General features: G+C 36.2%; 1 protein-coding gene across 3 annotated transcripts in view; it reads right to left on the bottom strand.

Annotated features, from left to right (window-relative positions):
- The window catches only part of senp7b (SUMO specific peptidase 7b), a 72,651-nt gene that overhangs the window by 22,947 nt on the left and 30,607 nt on the right, over nt 1–19,097 (bottom strand). For all 3 annotated transcript variants that reach the window (XR_012397284.1, NM_001122946.1, XM_005161775.6), the window contains exon 12: nt 1,509–1,741. Coding sequence is in view for 2 of the 3 variants with exons in the window: in NM_001122946.1 (NP_001116418.1) it covers nt 1,509–1,741 (233 nt within the window). In the remaining variant the exon portion in view is untranslated. The remainder of the gene's footprint in view (nt 1–1,508; nt 1,742–19,097) is intronic.

Below are 19,097 nucleotides of genomic sequence, written 5' to 3'. Positions count from 1 at the left end.
AGAAAAAAAATGGTGAATAAAAGATTGGATGGATGGTTGAAAATTGAGTACACAGTCATACTGCTATGTACTGTAGCTAGATGGATAGAAGAAAGGATGGAAAAGGGATGGATGAATGAATGGACACAGATGGATGGGCTAACAGATTAATTGTTGGAATGATGGATGGGCAAAGAGATGAATGGGTGGATGGATGGAAGAACAGAATGGAAACCAACAAAGGAATTGAAGAAAGGAATGGATGATGGATGCATGCAAGAACAAACAGATTATAGAATAAGTGGATGAATGGTCAAAGAAAGTGACTGAAAGAACTATGGAAAAAAAACGAGAAACGTTTTATGGTTTGAAAAAAAGAACAGCTGGACTGATCAATAAACAAATGGATGGATGAAGTCTGTCCATCCATCCATCATTCATAATTTCATTCCTTTTTTGTCCATCCATCCCTTTGTCTGTCTACCCACCACTCTATCTATATGTTCAAACAAAATAAATAGAGATAGAGATAGAGATGAATAGAGAAAGATGGATGGATAGAGAGAAAGACAGATGGATGGATGGATAGAAAAAGATGAATGGATGGATAGAGGGAAAGATGAATGGATGGATGGATGGATGGATGGATGGAGAGAAAGATGGAAGGATGGATGGAGAGAAAGACAGATAGATGAATAAAGAGACAAAAGGATGGATGGATGGATAAAGAGATAAAAGGATGGATGGATAGAGACAGATGGATGGAGATACAGATGGGTGGATGGATGAATGGATGGATAGAGAGAGACAAAAGGATGGATGGATGATGGATGGAGAGACAGATGGATGGATGGACAGAGACAAAAGGATGGATGTATGGAGAAAGATGGATGGATGGATGGAGACAAATGGGTGGATGGATAAGATGGATGGAGAGTAGGATGGATGGATGAACAGAGAAACAGATGGATGGACGAATGGATGGATAGAGAACGACGGATGGATAGATAGACAAAAGATGGATGGATGGATAGATGGATGGAGAGACAAATGGATGGATGCATGGAGAGACAAAGGATGGATGGAGAGACAAAGAATGGATGGATGAAAGAACAGATGGATGGATTGATGAATAGTGAGAAAGATGGATGGATGGATGGATGGATGGTGAGAAAGATAGATGGAGGAATGGATGGACTTACGGATGGACAGATGGATAGACAGACAGACGGATGGATGAACAAATAAACTGAATGATGTTTGATGGACAGACAATAAAAACAATAAAAAAGTGGATGAACAGAAGAATACTAAATAAAGATGAAAAACTAAACAAAGAGGCAAAGTCAAAGACACTGAGGACTAAAGATGGATAAATTTTCTGTTACTCCTAAGAAAAAAAGATGTACAAAGATGGATGAATGGATAATGGAACACTTGTGGATAGACAAAAGGTTTGACATGAAAAATGAATTGGATAGACTGACAAACAGAAAGCATGAAACAACAAATTGTATTGATAGGCTGACCTTTGCTTTGTCCTGGCCCGTGTCCTTGCAGTTTTGCCCCAGCAGTGAGAGGAAGTGTTCTCCCCGCGGGTGACAGAGAAGTCGACTGAGCCCATCAGCCCAGGACACAGGGTTACTCAAAGAGTCCTGAGCGTATCTCAGCCCAATCACGTCCATGAGAGATGCCAACAGAGCCACCCGAAGATCATCCAGCTGACCACTCAACACAAGCAGGACAAACGGGCAGGCCTGTCCTAGAGAAACACAGCACAAAACACACTTTTTATTACTGTTAACGGAGCAGGTTTTATTTGTTTATCTGTAGCATTTAAACCTGATCAGATGTTTAATGGGTGGCCAAAATGAACAATAAAAAAAAAACAGCCACAGTCACGCCATATAATAAAACAACCAACAAATGAACAACAGAATGAAAAAAGACAGAATGAATCTTTTAATAAAGGAATTAATCCTTTCATTGTCTTTGTCCAAATATACACACACATACACACACACATACTGCAGGTAATGCCTCTAAGTTAATGCTTTAATACTCATCACACAAACGACGACCGCTGTGATAACAGCATGGTGCCATTAAGACTGCCTCGCTATGTTGTCTGTGTATGTGTGCGTGTATACTTTGTATACTAAGAACGGCTTGAAAAATTACTCTGAGCTAACTGAACATATGGTGGTAATCACGGCCGATCAGAAATAGGGTCAAATGTTGCATACATGTCTTGAGAAGCAAAATTTTGGACAGTTGTTTAAAGCTGCTATTTTTTGTTAATAAATCTTGTCCTGGGATATTTATTGCTTTAATGTTATTTTATGAAAAAGTCAACATGAGTTGTTATGAAAAAGTGAATAATGAATAATTTTCAGCAGATTCCATTGGTCAACATGGTTAGTAAGCCTGTTTTTTTTTTTTTTTTTGTTTATTTATTCATTAATTTAATAAATAACTATGAGTTCATTCATTTATTCATTTTCTACTACTTTTCCGGGCCCGGGGGTAGCAGTCTCATAAGAGAACCCCAGATTTCCCTCTCCCCAGGCACTTCCTCAAGCTCCTAAGGGGGATCCCGAGGCGTTTCCAAGCCAGCCGAGAGACATAGTCCCTCCAGCATGTCTTGGGTCTTATCTGAGGCTTCCTCTCGGAAGGGACATGCCTGGAACACCTCCCTAGGTAGGCGTCCAGGAGGCATCGGAAACAGATGCCCGAGCCACCTCAGCTGACTTCTCTCCATGTGGCGGAGCAGTGGTTTTACTCCAAGCTCCTCCCAGGTAACAGAATCCTCACCCTATCCATAAGGATGTGCCCTGCAACCCTGCGAAGGAAACTAATTTTGGCCGCTTGTATCAAGATCTTTTCCTTTTGTTCATGACCCAAAGCTCATGACCATAGGTGAGAGTAGGAACGTAGATTGATCAGTAAATCAAGAGCAATGACTGTAAAAAATATGGACGACACAACAGCCCCTTTTCCCATTGAACTCCTTGAGGGCAAAACGCCTGCTTGACGGGCACTAACTGTCGCAAAAGACTGCTGAAATTGGAGCCTGGGCATGCACAGAAGGACTGTCTGATGGAGCCAGAGGAGCCGCGGAATCGAGTTTCCAACCAAACGCTTTATGTAAAATCAACCAAGCCCCCCGAACTTCTCACTTGACCGCCAGTATCTGCACTATACAAAGGCTCGCTGATGTAAATATAAGCACTTACGTTTAAAAACACAGAATAATATACGGTTTAAAAATGGTGTGATGTAAGCTGTTAAACTTTATCAAAAGCAATACATATTGGACTGCAGAAATAAACAATCTTTTATACACTCTAGCCTGAGTAAGACTAATATGAGCACAAATAATATATTCTCTTCTAACAGGGTTGTTGGTACTTGTTATTTCATAGGGGTAGAAATAACACTTGTAAAATATGAACAATAACATATAAACAACACGCACATTTTTAGGAAGGTTTTAATGTTTAATTAGCAATCAACAAAACCCAAAATATAGCCTACACACCATAGATAATGATTTACCATGCGGGAACAATCGTGCGTTTAAATAATAAATACAGCAAGATTTCACATCTCAACCCTGCAATTTATGCAAAAAACTTTGCAGCATTAATAATACAATGTCCATCAGCTGCTGCAACATCGCTAGTGTATTGTTTATTGATTTTCGCTTCAATTGTTTATTTAATTTTTTTGCCTCCGTTTTTATTTGGTTTATTCGATGCCTTTATCTGGCAAAGACGAATTTACATTCATTTTCATGTTTAGAAGGAGTTTTCAAATAAAACGCCAACGAAAAACATATGTAAACGTAAAATGTATGTAAATAAATAATATCTAACATTTACAGCTTTGTTATATAAGATTCGGTTTCAAGAACATATTTTATAACAGTAAATTCAGCAGATTACTCAATAACGTGCTGAAACTCAACATGCAGAGACGTCCTGTAAATCAAATAAATAACCTTTTAATCAATGTGGAGATCAGCTAGTTTTGTCTTCCTAATTATTATTTAGACACATAAAGAAAATTACTGCTAACGATCACCTGTATTTTCCCCGTACTTAAATTAATTTATTAATTCTTGTGCACTACAAAATTTATTAAATTTTATTAATATTTAATACTTGTGCAATCAATTCAGGTTTATTGTTATTTATTTTGTCCTTTATTTGAATATTTGCAATATATTTTTGTATGCTGTTTTAATTGTTATTCAAAGGTTAAACTCAGTGCTACACTTTGCGTTTACCTGCTGTAGTAGCCTGCGTTTGCTGTTACATCAACACAAATGGTTGTAATAATGTTAACAAAGGTGAGCTTTTATATAATAAAGATTCAATCGCGCCAGTTCCGGGCCGCAACGCACATAACCTACTCGCAGCGTCGCGGGCCGATTCCGGCTAGCATGCGGCAGCGTCGGCTCGCTCAATTGCCGCATCTGGCTCGATTGACTCGGGCTGGAATCGGGCAGTGAATCCATAGGCATCCGGAGTAGGTCCAGCAGAGGTAGTCAGGCTGAGGGGTAAGTCTCTGGCAGGCGAGAATCTAGCCGGAAATGGCTTAAATGTATTTTGCTATCTGGGTGGTTAGGCGTGTATCAGCAAACTAATAAAGCCCGAAAAAAGCCCTGACCTTAGCAAATAAACAGTGTTCCACCAGATCCTGTTGGTCAGAAACTATAGTTTACTGCTGAACTCATTTTGTCATGGTAAAATAACACAGAAGTCGAATAACAACACTTCAGTACCTCCGTGAAGTTGGCACCCCATAAAAACAAATAATTCCCAAAACTAGGCCACTCGTTTATGCTACGTTTGAGCTGATTTGTGCCGCAAAAACGAACGTCTCTGCTGCTTTGGGGTCTGAGATATTAAGCATTATTTTTTTGACCGTGTGACGTCACTTTCCACCCATGTTGCGCAACTGACTTCAAATCAGCACAGGTCATTTGTGCTCAATATGTGCTGGTTTGTGCCGTTAAAACGAACATGGTATCTGTTTTCCTCTTTTAGATACAAGCAAAATATTTCGGGAGCCGTGACGTCACTCTACAACCCATTTTCTCTAAATCGCGCAAAACGGGTGTCATTCGTTAGTGCTGGATTTGTGCTGGTTTAAGCCATAACAATAAACACTTTATCTATTTTCGTTGTTTAGATATAATCAAAATATTTCGTCAGCCGTGACGTCACTCTCCACCCCAGGTTATCTAAATCACACCAAACAGGTGTCATTCGTTAGTGCTGGATTTGTGCTGGTTTGTGCCATTAAAATAAACTTTATCTATTTTCGTTGTTTAGATATAATCAAAATATTTGGGGAGCCGTGACGTCATTCTTCACCCTTGGTTGGCTTATAACACACGAACACGCATAGGCTATGTGTTTTCTACAGACAAGTTTTGGTTTTCGTGATTGTGTTGTTTGTCATACAGTAAAAGAACAAGGTACAAATGGCAATAAAATAACAATAAATAATTGATTAATTAATTACAATTAATAATAATAATAATAATAATAATAATAATAATAATAATATAAAACATTTACATTCACTTAATTGGTAAATACTGTGCGTTTTTATCACAGGATGTAGAATGTTATTTTGACTATTTTCATTTGGTTTAATTGAAGATAAACATGTAATATTTTGTCATATTTTAGTTATCCTTAGGTATCTTTATTATTATTATCATTATTATTAATATTAATATATTTATACCATCAGCTTATTTGACAGATTATTTTCCTGGAGTTAAAAAAAAAACATGCTCAAGCTCACAAGACGGGCAAATTTATGTCATTATGAATAAAACTTATTTGAATGATTTTCTTTACAAATGTAACTATCTTACTGTATTATTTTCGCTATATTTTCACAGAGAGGCTACAGGTGAGAAATGCTTCTGCTGTTTAATATTGCCATTTAATATGCCCATAACACTCACTCAGATGTTGTTTTAAATAAAGCATCTCAAACAAAATTTTTATTAGCACAAACAAATTAAAATATTTTAGAATATCATGTGGGGTGGCTGATGACAGTGGCGACTGCAGCCGTACGGCTGTACGCACTGTCCGGACCTACCATTAATGCGGGAATTAATGCTGCTTTTTCATTATTTATTCATTTGTAACATAATTTAAATTGATTATTAAACAGTATACACTACAGCTGCTTTTCACTGGCTCACCACATTCTTACGAACATATTTTATTTATTAAAGTTATTATTTCATTGACTTGAATATAATTAACCATAATTACTAACCCGTCGTCTAAAATCTTAAAATAATAAAATAGCCTATTATTTTATTTGTGGCTAGAGCTTGATTAAATTGATTGACATCCTAGGCAATGAGACCTTTACTTCGCCTGATTGAATGTGAGTATATTGCATGCAACACTGCATTTGGTAGTACATAGTCAAAACTCACTCTGATCTGGGAGAGAACTTTACCATTAGAAACATGCAATACTGAAAGACTTTTTTTTTCTGCTGTGCATCGAAGAAAAACATGCTTAATATCATCGATTTCCACAATCCACAACATCTTATATCCATGCACGAACTTGTAGACTCTTTAACCCTCTGGGATCTAAAGGGTGTTTTGGGGCTCTGGAGAAGTTTTGACATGCACTGACATTTGTGTTGTTTTCAGTATCTTAAAAACATATTAATGGCTTAAGTGTGATAACACTGTAAACAGCACAAGTTGGGCTACAATAATACCCAAGCAGCATGTTTGTATGTGTTTGTGTTTTTGAGAAAGAAACGTTTATGCGTGGTTAGTGAAAAACTAAAATTTTAAAGTCACTGAAACAAGGCCGTTAAACATAGATAGAACATTTGTGCACAAGACTTTTGAGAACTGGATCTGGTAGTCTAGTGTTTTTGCTTCAAAATGATGCGAGAATCATCTTGTTAACTTGCTCACAGAAAACAATATAATGAATAAAAAATTCTAAGTCCCTTTTTAAGTGAAATTGGTTTATGCGAGAAGGCGTGAACTATCATTACTATGCAGTGAGACACACCTGAAGACAAATACCTGCATAATGAGCTGCATAATAAGCCATCAGACAGGTACAGTATGTGACTATGAGGGAAGAGTTTTAAGAAGGAATCAGAGGAAAGTTTATATACTTTTTTGTTTGCAGTTTATTTAAAATATATAAATCACACAAAATAACTGGAGATACTTTTGTGAGAGTCAGTGCACTCTATAAAACTTGCAAACTTTTAAACTTACACATAGCGAATATACTGTTTTTTTTTTTTTTTTTTTGTATATGAAGAGTTTAGTTGCTAAATGAGATATATCCATTTTGAGAAATGTTGGTTATTTGACATTATTTAAGACATCAACAGTCAAGTACATTCACAATTTTATACATTAAACTATTAAGCTCAGTGAAGTCCAGGAACACAATATTCTTCAAACCCAGGATATTTTTTATTTAACTTTATGTCTATAATTAGTTTATAAATAAGTCAAAAAACATGCCAAAATGCAACATATTATCTTAACATTGTCAAATATCTTAAATTGGTTAAACAATACATCATAATATATGGAATAGTATATACAAAGTTTGAATTATAATAATACGATTCTGAGTTAGTTTTGGTAATCTCATATTAGAGCAATGTTATTTTAAAGAATGGTAATTAATCCATATTAACAAAAATAACTGTGAACAAAAGAAAGCAAGTGAAAAACACACCATGTGCGATAATGAAATCTTTCAAATAGTCGCGTGCATCACAGCAGCTTTTGGCACAAGTGATCATCCTCTCATTCGGTATTTACAGTAATTATTTAAAGAATAAACTTACAAAGGACACTTGGAAATGTAGACTTGCAGACAGGTATCTGGTGATGAGGAGGGGCGCAGAAAAAAGGCAGTATTTCACTGTAACCCCTGGCCTTCTTCTTGACATCAGCGGAGACTCACAGACGCAGGATTATTTGATCCTGGTCCACTTTTGTAGTGTTTTTATACATTTTTGTGACGTTGAAGGCTACATCTTCATCTAACAGTTTGTCGGCATGACACAGACCAGCATTACTTGCATTACTGAGCAAACTCTGAGCACTTCTTGTCTACTTTAGCTCTCTTTGCCACTGGTCCTTTACCCCCGTTGTTTTCACATCTGGATTTACATATGAAGCGTGCTTACTGAGAGGCGGGACCACGCTGCTGTAATTAGACAACATACAGCAGTCCAAACCAGTCCTTTTATAATGATTACATAAAAAAAGATCATTTGTTTTCGACATGAATTGGTTTATGCAAAAGTAGACATATCAAGCTTTATATAGATGTCATAAATCATCATCTTTGTTGACTATTTGCAGAGTTTCCTTTCATTTTAGTGACGTGTTTTTCTGACCACAGTCTGCACGCGTCTTCAGATGCTTGTAATAACAATGCCTAGTGGGCGTGGTCGCATTAAAACTAATGAGATCAGACTGAGGAACTAGACATAGCGTTGATTTCATACTGATTACTTTATCAAGCAATGTTTGTTTTCAACATGCCAAGCTGCATTTAAAAGTAGACACTTTAAGCTTTCTAGAAATACATGTCTTATTTTTATGTGCGTTTTGTATTTAAAGACAGAATGCCTACACTGTTTTCCTTACTTTGCAAAAGCACACACATTTGTTGTTGTTGTGAGTGAACACAACAAAAAGTAGACATATAACAGATTCGATTGATGTATTGATCTTATCTGTACGATCAAAACTGAAAGTGTAATTTAAGTTCATTTCAGCGGTTTGATGCCACCACAGGTCAAAACGTGTATATGCAGGCTTCGACCCCAGAGGGTTAAACAGCGAGAAAATAACTACACTTTTTTCATTCAAAGCCCAGACAGCTTGTTTTGTAATTTAATGCCGGCTATAGGCTACCACCTGAAGGACGGTTATACGGCGTGTTGTGATAACAGCTGTCACTGGAGAAACTTAATTTAAACTTTAATACTTAAATTTTTTGGACTTTTGTTTGAAAGCTTTAGTGGCACTGTAGCTGTCCAAGTATAATTTAAATTATAGCCTATATATGCACCAATAAACAAGTCAAATGAATGAATGAATGAATGAATGAATGAATGAATGAATGAATGAATGAATGAATGAATGAATGAATAAATAAATGAATGAATGAATGAATGAATGAATAAAAATAGATTCTTAAATGTCGATATTGTTTTTGCAAAAAAAAAAAAAAAAACAACAAAAACAAATATTTAATAAAAATAAAATGAGGAATTTTTAACATTTATAGAATTTAGTTAAATATAAGTTGGACATTTATGGGTCCATGAAATTTCTCGGTGATCTTTAATAGGCCTATATACTGGGTAGCTAAATATTTTCTAAAATGTCAAGCAGGAATTGATATGCTTTAATATAAATATGCTTTACATCCTGATATGCTGTTGTTTCATTTTCATTTTTATTTTACTTGATGGATTCGGTATTTAATGTTTGAATACTAAAATAAATAACAGCCATTGATTAAACTGTTACTTTACCAACTAAATGTATATTTTATATTATTATCCACTTATGATACAAAACCTCTGTGTAATTAATTGATTGTTAAAAACTAAATAATTTAAGTGCTATATTTTTTATTAGTGAAAGTGCCCGCTCACTTTGCCCAAGCCCAGTCAAAAAATATATTTCTGCCACTATAATACAAATGCACTATTAATGTGGCATTATCATTGTTTATTTTTCTGTAATGTATAAAATTTTTGATACATTTATTTTTTCTCTCCAATCATTTTCATTGATCACGTTACATTTTGGTCATTTTCCCTCCAAATAAAATTTATTTATGTGGGCATAACAGTTCAGCATAAAAAAGGGTCCGAACGATTGGAAAAGCGGCTTTTAAAGAGAAAAACTATATACAAAATTTGTTTCAAAAATATCTATTTTTCCAAGAAAAATATACAAATTATATTTTAGTCTGAGGCCAACTGTGCAGGTGGATGACGTCGAAGCTCCCGAAGTGTTTTGATTAATATCTAATAATCAATACAATATATACAATATAAACAATATCTAAACAATACAAACAGATAATAATTAATAGCACAATAGCACAAACTAGCACAAATTCAGCACTAAAGAATGTCACCTGTTTTGTGCGATTTAGACAACTTGGGGTGGAGAGTGACGTCACAGCTCCCGAAATAATTTGATAAGGCAATATCTAAACAATAAAAACAGATAAAGTGTTTATTTTTACAGCACAAACCAGCACAAATCGAGCACAAAAAAATGAGACCAGTTTGGTGTGATTTAGACAACCTAGGGTGGAGAATGACGTCACTGCTCCCGAAATATTTTGATTATATCTAAACAACGAAAATAGATAAAGTGTTTATTTTAATGGCACAAACCAGCACAAATCCAGCACTAACAAATGACACTAGTTTGGTGTGATTTAGAGAAAATGCGGTGGAGAGTGACGTCACGGCTCCCCAAATATTTTGCTTATATCTAAAAGAGGAAAATAGATACCGTGTTTGTTTTAACGGCACAAACAAGCACAAATCAAGCACAAACGACCTGTGCTGATTTGAAGTCATTTGCGCAACATGGGGTGGAAAGTGACGTCAACGACACGGTCAAAAAAATTATGCTTAATATCTCAGACCCCAAACCAGCACAAACGTAAACGTGTTTTTGCGGCACAAATTAGCACAAACGTAGCACAAACGAATGGCATAGTTTTGGGGATTATTTGTTTTTATGGGGTGCCAACTTCACTGAGGTTCCTGCCAAAGCTCAGACAGTCTGCTTTAAGAAGCTGTCAATCACAATGACACACCCAGCATTAAATTACTGCTAAAAATAAAAAAAAATACTGTTTACAAAAATTAAGATCTGCATCTATTTTACCACAATAATCAGTGCCTTAATCGACAAGAACCATCTTTCGAGACATTTTATTGCAAGTGTAATTAATTTTTTTATTTGGGCTCAAGTCTCATTCATTAACACGAAAGAGGCGAGTTTTATGACTTGTACTGCAGCCAGCCCCCAGGGGCGATATCTAAAAGCCGAGACTTTCACTCAAACGCAGGCTTGCAGCACATTTGATCGATAGTTTTGCCATTCGGCTCAGCTCCTTCTCTACCACAACGGACCGGTACATCGACCGCATTACAGCTGCCGTTGCACCAATCTGCCTGTCAATCTCACGTTCAATCTTTCCCTCACTCGTGAACAAAACCTCAAGATACTTGAACTCCTCCACCTGGGGTAGGAACTTTATGGAGTCAGAAAAGACTCAAAAGTAATTCACGCAAAAGACACGATGTACACATGCGTAGCCAAATTCACGTGCATAAAATACTTATTTATATTCACAAAAAAATTTCACGTATAAGATGTATAAGAGTGTACAAAAAGTTTTGAATGTTTAAAACTTTCGAGTTCATCCTGAATGAGAATGTGCAAATCCTCTTTCACGTACGACTCCCCCTGGATACGTGTGTGTGTATTTTTGATACTTTCCTGGCAGAGTCAGGGCAACTCATACCTTTCAGCCAATCAGATGAGAGCTGTAGTCTATGAAACCCACTCTGCGCTCCATTTGCGCAGACTGTTCCTCTCCAGCATGGCGAACAGAGAAAGCAGCAGTTGCAGTCGCACTTTTTTTCATTTATTTATTTATTTGACCATAGCCTCACTCTTTTTATTCATTATTATGCCGCAGCTCCGCTCTTTTTATTTATTGTCTCGCAGCCCCATGAGCAAAATGTAGCCTGCTGGGTAATGATGAGGATTAACTATCATTCCGGCCACGCAAGTGTGACAGTGCTATTGTGGTCCAGCGGTCATCACATTGCGTTCCAACGCCATCGATCCGTGTTCGATCCTCACCTGAATAAATCTTTTTTTTTTTTTTTTTCATTTTTAATGTTAAGACATAAAACTGTAAGGTTGTTGAACATTTGAAGTTCTAAAGCAGCTGTTTTCTTAAAAAAGACGTGGTAGTGTAATTAGAAACTGAATTGGAGATTACCTTATTTTAATATAGTCCGTTGTGAACTGAGGTGGGCCGGTCTAAGGCTTAAAACTCCAAGGCTGAAAAGGAGTCCCACTCCGGCCCTGATTATATCTAATGAATGTAAACAGGCTGCTGTTGTGCTTTAGTTGCCTAATATGTAAAATATACCCTATCATTCCGTAATATTTATATAAATAATCATTTTAAATTATGCTTATGAGTTTATTTTTGTTTATTAAACTAGAAACTAAAAAATTGACAATAAAAATATGACAAAATAAACTAAGTGTTTATTTGCTTATAACAAGCTGTAGTAAACTTATTTATATCCTATTCCCAGAAAGTGGAAATCGGGCATAAATCGGGTTGAAACTGTTTTATTTTGGTAGTGCCGTGTGTTCTGTTAGTTTCAGTTTTGCTTACGTATGCGTTTGGAATCTCATCACTGGTTCTCATTACTGATTTGTATGCCCCACCTACTGGAATTATTTAGCATTTTTATTCTGCAAAGTCTACAGGAGTGATTAATGCGGCATACTTTCACAAAATCAAGATATGTTTTTTTAATTATGTTTTATTTTGTATTTTAAAATAATAAATATCATTTAAATAAACAATTACTCAAGCTAGTTAATGGTAACCACAGTGTGAATCACCATTACTGTAGTGGCTGCCTTTAATTTAATTGCAATTAAGTTAACTACAGCCCGTGATAAGCAAATAAAGAATTAGTTTATGTTGTCATATTGTCATTGATTTAATTATGATAATTATCGTTTTTTTTCATTAGCCACACGTTATTCTGTGTTTGCGTTAGGTTAATTATGACCCAGATAACAAATAATAAAATAAAATAACAAACAAATACGCTAATTAATGATAATAAAGCATAAGTATTAAAAACTTAAAACCTAATTTATTAAAACTGACGCGATTCTCCTCAAAAAAAAATTATTTAGGTGAGGATCAAACATGAATCGACGGCGCCGCAACACAACGTGCTGACTGCTGGACCACAATAGCACAGTTAATCTTGTGTAGCCGGAATGATAATTAATCCTCATTATACCCTGCATGCTACATTTTGCTCATGGGGCTGCGAGACAATAAATAAGAAGAGCGGAGCTAAGGCAAAAGAATGAATAAAAATAGTGAGACTATGGTCAAATAAATAAATAAATGAAAAAAAATGCAACTGCTGCAGCTCCCATTCGCCATGCTGGAGAGGAACAGTCTGCGCAAATGGAGCGCAGAGTGGGTGTCATTGACTATGAGTATGAGTTGCCCTGACTCTGCCAGGAAAGTATCAAAAATACACACACACGTATCCAGAAGGGAGTCGTACGTGAAGTAGGATTTGCACATTCTCATTTAGGATGAACTAGCAAGTTTTAAACATTTAAAACTTTTTGTACACTCTTATACATTAGTAAATGGTGTTTTGCATTTGTGAAACGTATTTTATGAAAATGTATTTTTAATTTGTGCACGTGGAATTTTTTGGTGAATATAAATAAATATTTTACTCACGTGTATTTGATTTTATGCACGTGAATTTGGCTACGCATGTGTACATCGTGTCTTGAATTTGTTTATGCACCTTTGCACCTTTAATTCACACGCATGAATTACTTTTGAGTCTTTTCTGACTCCATAGAACTTTCCTTTAACCTGAAGATGGCAAATCCCCTTTTTCCCATGGAGCACCATGGCCTTGGACTTGAAGGTGCTATTTCTTATCCCAGCCGCATCACACTCGGCAACAAACTGCCCCAGTGCATGCTGAAGATCCATGTTCAATGAAGCCAGCAGAACAACATCGTCTGCGAATAACAGAGATGAAATCCTGTGGTACCCTAACTGGACTCACACTAGCCCAAGGATGGGGTTTAAAATTCTGTCCATAAAAATTATGAACAGAATTGGTGACAAAGAGCAGCCCTGCCAGAGTCCAACATGCACTGTTGGACAAGTCGTGCCACAAAGTGCCATCTGAATAATTTTTTTTAAATAACATTCGAATGTGCGCATTCAGTGTGTACTTCAAACTGTCATGTGTGCAGCACATCATGTGTACTTTAGTTATGTGGATCCGAGACTGCATAAAAAAGAACAATATGCTGGATGCCAACGTTATCCGCACAAAAGCTAAAAAGCTTTATGAACCTTTTGCTAACAGCCCTGTTTGCGCCTCAACAGGTTTTGATCTTTGGTTTCATTCTATAATACTGAACTTATTTTTCGACGAATGTTCAAAAATGACCCAATGTGAATATAAAAACAACGTCAGCTCATTAAAGCAGGTTAGGCGGAATAGCGCTATTTACTGATGTTTTGTTGTTAAATGAATATAAATCTACATTATCAATGCTGTAAATGGACCTTATGAAACCGAAAATAATCACATCAATCTTTCAACGGGAGATTTCAGTGGCTAAACAACATGTTTGTGCATATAGGTCATTCATAACAGAACACAATCTAAAACAGTGGTTCTTAAACTGTAGTACGTGTACCACTAGTGGTACTCGGGGGAATCAAATATGTCATATGTACATGCTACATATTTCAAAATTTATCAAAAATGATTTATAAATAAATATATGATGACATATCGCCTATATTTCTGAGATCCAGGCAACATTTCCAGATGTTGATGAGTTGGCTGCTATATGTTAATACTTTAATATTATACTAATACTTTTTTTTTAAGAACAGTAACCCACTATTTTAACTTTTAAAGAACATTTTTATTTAAATGTTGATGTTTTTTAGCTTTTTTGTTTGTTTGTTTTTGTTTTGTTTTTTTTACAAATAAGCACAGTACAGTTTTAATGTTCAGGCTATTTATAATGTTTATTACACCACTGTATTTTAATACTGGTCATTATGGTGGTACTTGGAGAAACATTTGTTTTCTGAGGTGGTACTTGATGAAAAAAGTTTGAGAACCAATGATCTAACATAAGCTTAGCCTGACTAAAATAGTTTTAAATCTGAACATTACCTGTCTAACAGTAATACTTCAGACATGGTGTCGACCTTCCTCCAGCATGCAAAAGTAACTTCAATACTGATTCAGGTTTTTAAAAGTTTCAATTCAGCATTTGATTTCTCCCGGTGTGTCTCGTGACTGCGCGGCCGCTTATGCAGACGGGCACGCGCGAATGGCGGATCTGCATGTACAGATGCGCAGAAGCCCGAATCTACATTTGCTGACATACAGTCTGAGCTACTTATCGGAATTATGGGAGATGTCGGTCCGACTCTATTTAATTGGGTGAACATTTTTTAGTTTTATGCTTACCCAGAATACAAAAACACATATAAACACATTTAGATAATTTACATTATTATTGGACAGTGAAGAGACTTTCAACCAGCACAACAAAAAATGTTTCTGAAGACAATCACCTACTGCACAGTTAAACAAAAGATGAATGTGTGAAAATGTGCCTGTCTGAGAAAAGTGTATAAAATGTGTAGAGGCATTTCCCAGCCTTAAAACATCTATAATAATTGTAAAAAATAAAGCTGACTACTTTGCAGATTTCACTTATGACGTTTTTTTTCTTTCTTTTTGGAACAGAACTGCCACAAATAATGAGGGACCGATGTATTTAAAAAATAGTTTCTAAATGTGTTATAACAGAGATAATATTTGTTTTTCAATACATTTTAAACATAATAGCTTTCATAACTATTTTCTCATTGTTTTGTATTTGCCATGATGACAGTACATAATATTTTACTAGTAATTTTTAGGGCTGGGCAGTATATCGAGTTCTGGGAATATACCAACATGATTCCCCAAAGCGATGAGGTATTATCCAATATTGTTCATATCAATATGGTTTAAAGCCACACACGCGCATTCTTTGCGAAACAGACTACTCCAAGGTATCTAGCTGACTGACGCGACATGGAGGAACATGCAGTGCCAGTGTTGTATCAAAATCTGACTCCCCGGATAAATCTCACTCCCCTTCATGTGAATGTGCATCACACAGTGCCTGCTGCTGTCACAGCAGTTTATCAGAAACCTTTTATCGATCATTTCTTCGGCAACTGACAGCAAGAACGAATATAAAAGCCTTGTAAAATTGACAAGCAGCACCTAAATGTGAAAAAAATTAAAAAACAAAACAAAAAAAAACGCCAAAATGGGAGAAATTTATACCGCATTTCAAAAGTGAACCCACCTTATATTCACTGATTATAAGTTCAGTATTTATTACACGACGGTTTCTTCTTTACTTTTACTCTAACACATTTAGCTCTGCGCTCTGCTCTGTTATAATGACTGTTTACATTTATATACTTAACCAGCATTTCAACACAGTACTCTGAAACAATTTTGTTACTTCTCATATCTATAGTCTATTCATTTTCAACTGCTTACTTAATATGTAGTAAAACAAGTTTAATAATTGTGCACAATACATACTTGTAAATGTGTAACTAAAAAACATGTACAGCTGATTTGTTGTTTATAAATCACACAACGGTGGTATAAAGGATTACTTATATATATATATATATATATATATATATATATATATATATATATATATTTGTGACATAAAATACTGTTGCTGTGTCCCAATTCGCATACTTATACTACACCCTAAAAGTATAAACTTTTTTTGTGAAGGAAAAATAGATACTTTCGAGTGTGTAACAAAAGAGTATGCAGGTTTTGACACGTACTACTTCCTTGTTAACAGTTCGTTGTGTTGCTTAGTTATGAGCCCAGTCAATCATCCACACATCATCCACATTTCGTTAATGTCCAAACACATCTATATAAGTTCAGTATTGCTGTTGCAGATAAAATATCACACAGAAAACAGCATTTAAATTTTTCCAGTTGGCTAGATATTATGGACAGTCATATAAACAACTTTACTTTGCCTTTCTACTTGACGGTTGGTCTCGCACGTCCATCATGTTAGTAGTTTGTTTATACTTCTCAGCAGCGTTTATAGTTCTAATCGAATTCATGTCCACCACGCGTCCAGAGTATGGACGCTTCTACACTTTGACTGTTGATAGTTAACCATCCAGGAGCCTTTGGCATACTCTTTTCAACATACTATGGTTTGGGACAGGCTAATTATTTTTCCAAATACTATTTAGGATGGATTGTATGCAAATGGGGATGAAGCATGCATGTTTCTGCTTCATATTTACATTCAATGTGGTTCTTTTGCCAGATAACTGGCAAAGAGAGAGCCCCTTGGAGAGATTCAAGAGCAGTCCAAATGATTAAAAGACAATGCAGAAAAGCTGAGCGAATGTGGAGAAAGACAAAACTAGTAGTCCATTATAATATCTTTAAAGACAGTCTTCATGCTTTTAATGTAGAACTCAACATTGCTAGGCAGACTTTCTTTTCAAGCCTTATAAACAACAACGTAAATAATGCTCGTACACTCTTTGCAACGATAGAGAGACTCACAAACCCCCCCAGTCGGATTCCCAGTGAGCTACTCTCTGAAAGCAAATGTAATGAGTTTGCTCATTTCTTTACTGACAAGATCAATAATATCAGAAAGGCAATCAGCTCATCAGGTCAGACAAGCTCAACCACAACTTAAGAAATCCTAGAAGAGATAGTGCAAGTTATGAAAACATCAACCTGCAGTCTTGACACGCTCCCCACATCATTCTTCAAAACAGTGTTTACCTGTTTAGAAATGGATATTCTAAAAGTGGTAAATGCTTCACTTCTCTCAGAGATTTTTACAAACTCACTTAAACCGCAGTTGTTAAACCCCTCTTGAAGTAGAGCAACCTGGATAACACCCTATTGAGCAATTACAGGCCAATCTCAACTCTCCCTCTCAAATCATTGACAAAATCATTAAAAAAGTTGTTTTCAACCAGGTTAACAAGTTCTTAAGCTTCAAGGGGTGTTGAGACCATTTTCAATCTGGTTTCAGAGCACATCACAGTACAGAGAGCGCCCTTATAAAAGTAATCAATGATATACGCCTAAATACAGATTCAGGTAAATAACAGTGCTGGTATTGCTCGATCTCAGTGCCGGATTTGACACTGTCAATCACAGCATACTTCTGGATAGGCAGGAAAACTGAGTTGGGCTATCTGGGACGGTCCTCAAATGGTTCAGATCTTACCTTGAAGGGAGAGGTTACTATGTCAGTAAAGGTGACCATAGGTCAAGGTGGACACCCATGACATGTGGAGTCCCACAAGGCTCGATTCTGGCACCTCTCCTGTTCAACCTTTACATGCTCCCTTTGAGCAAAATGATGAGAAAGAACCAAATCTCCTACCACAGCTATGCTGATGACACTCAGATCTACTTAGCCTTACTGCCTAATGACTACAGCCCCATTGACACCCTCTGCCAATGCATTCATGAAATTAACAGTTAAATGTGCCAAAACTTTCTTCAGTTAAACAAGTGATTGCATTTAGGAACAGAGATGAGGTTCTTAAGGTGAATGTGCACCTTGGCACTAAAGGTCAAACAACAAAAAATAAGGTCAAGAATCTTGGTGAGACTCTGGGGTCAGATCTGAGTTTCAATAGTCATGTCAAAGCAGTTAGTAAATCAGCATACTATCATCTCAGAAACATTGCAACAATCAGATGCTTTGTTTCCAGTGAAGACTTAGAGAAACTTGTTCATGCTTTTATCAGCAGTAGGGTGGATTACTGTAACGGCCTCCTCAATGGCCTTCCCAAAAAGACAGTCAGTTACAGTTCATCCAGAATGCTGCGGCCAGGATTCTGACTAGAACCAGGAAATCAGAGCACATCACACCTGTCCTCAGGTCTTTACACTAGGAGATCACTCAAATCTTTAGGATCATATTAACTAGAAGTTCCAAGAGCTCAGTCAAAGCAGGGTGAATCAGCCTTCAGCAACTATGCCCCTCGCTGTTGGAATCAGCTTCCAGAAATGATCAGATGTGCTCCAACATTAGGCACATTCAAATCAAGAATGATTTGATTGAGCACTGTGATTGAGCACTGTGCTGCGTCCGACAGATCGCACTATTA

The sequence above is a fragment of the Danio rerio genome, chromosome 22 (assembly GCF_049306965.1).
Source record: "Danio rerio strain Tuebingen ecotype United States chromosome 22, GRCz12tu, whole genome shotgun sequence".
Classification (NCBI taxonomy): Eukaryota; Metazoa; Chordata; class Actinopteri; order Cypriniformes; family Danionidae; genus Danio; species Danio rerio.
The sequence above is the reverse complement of the archived record's forward strand: the minus strand, read 5'-3'. Positions and strand labels throughout refer to the sequence as shown.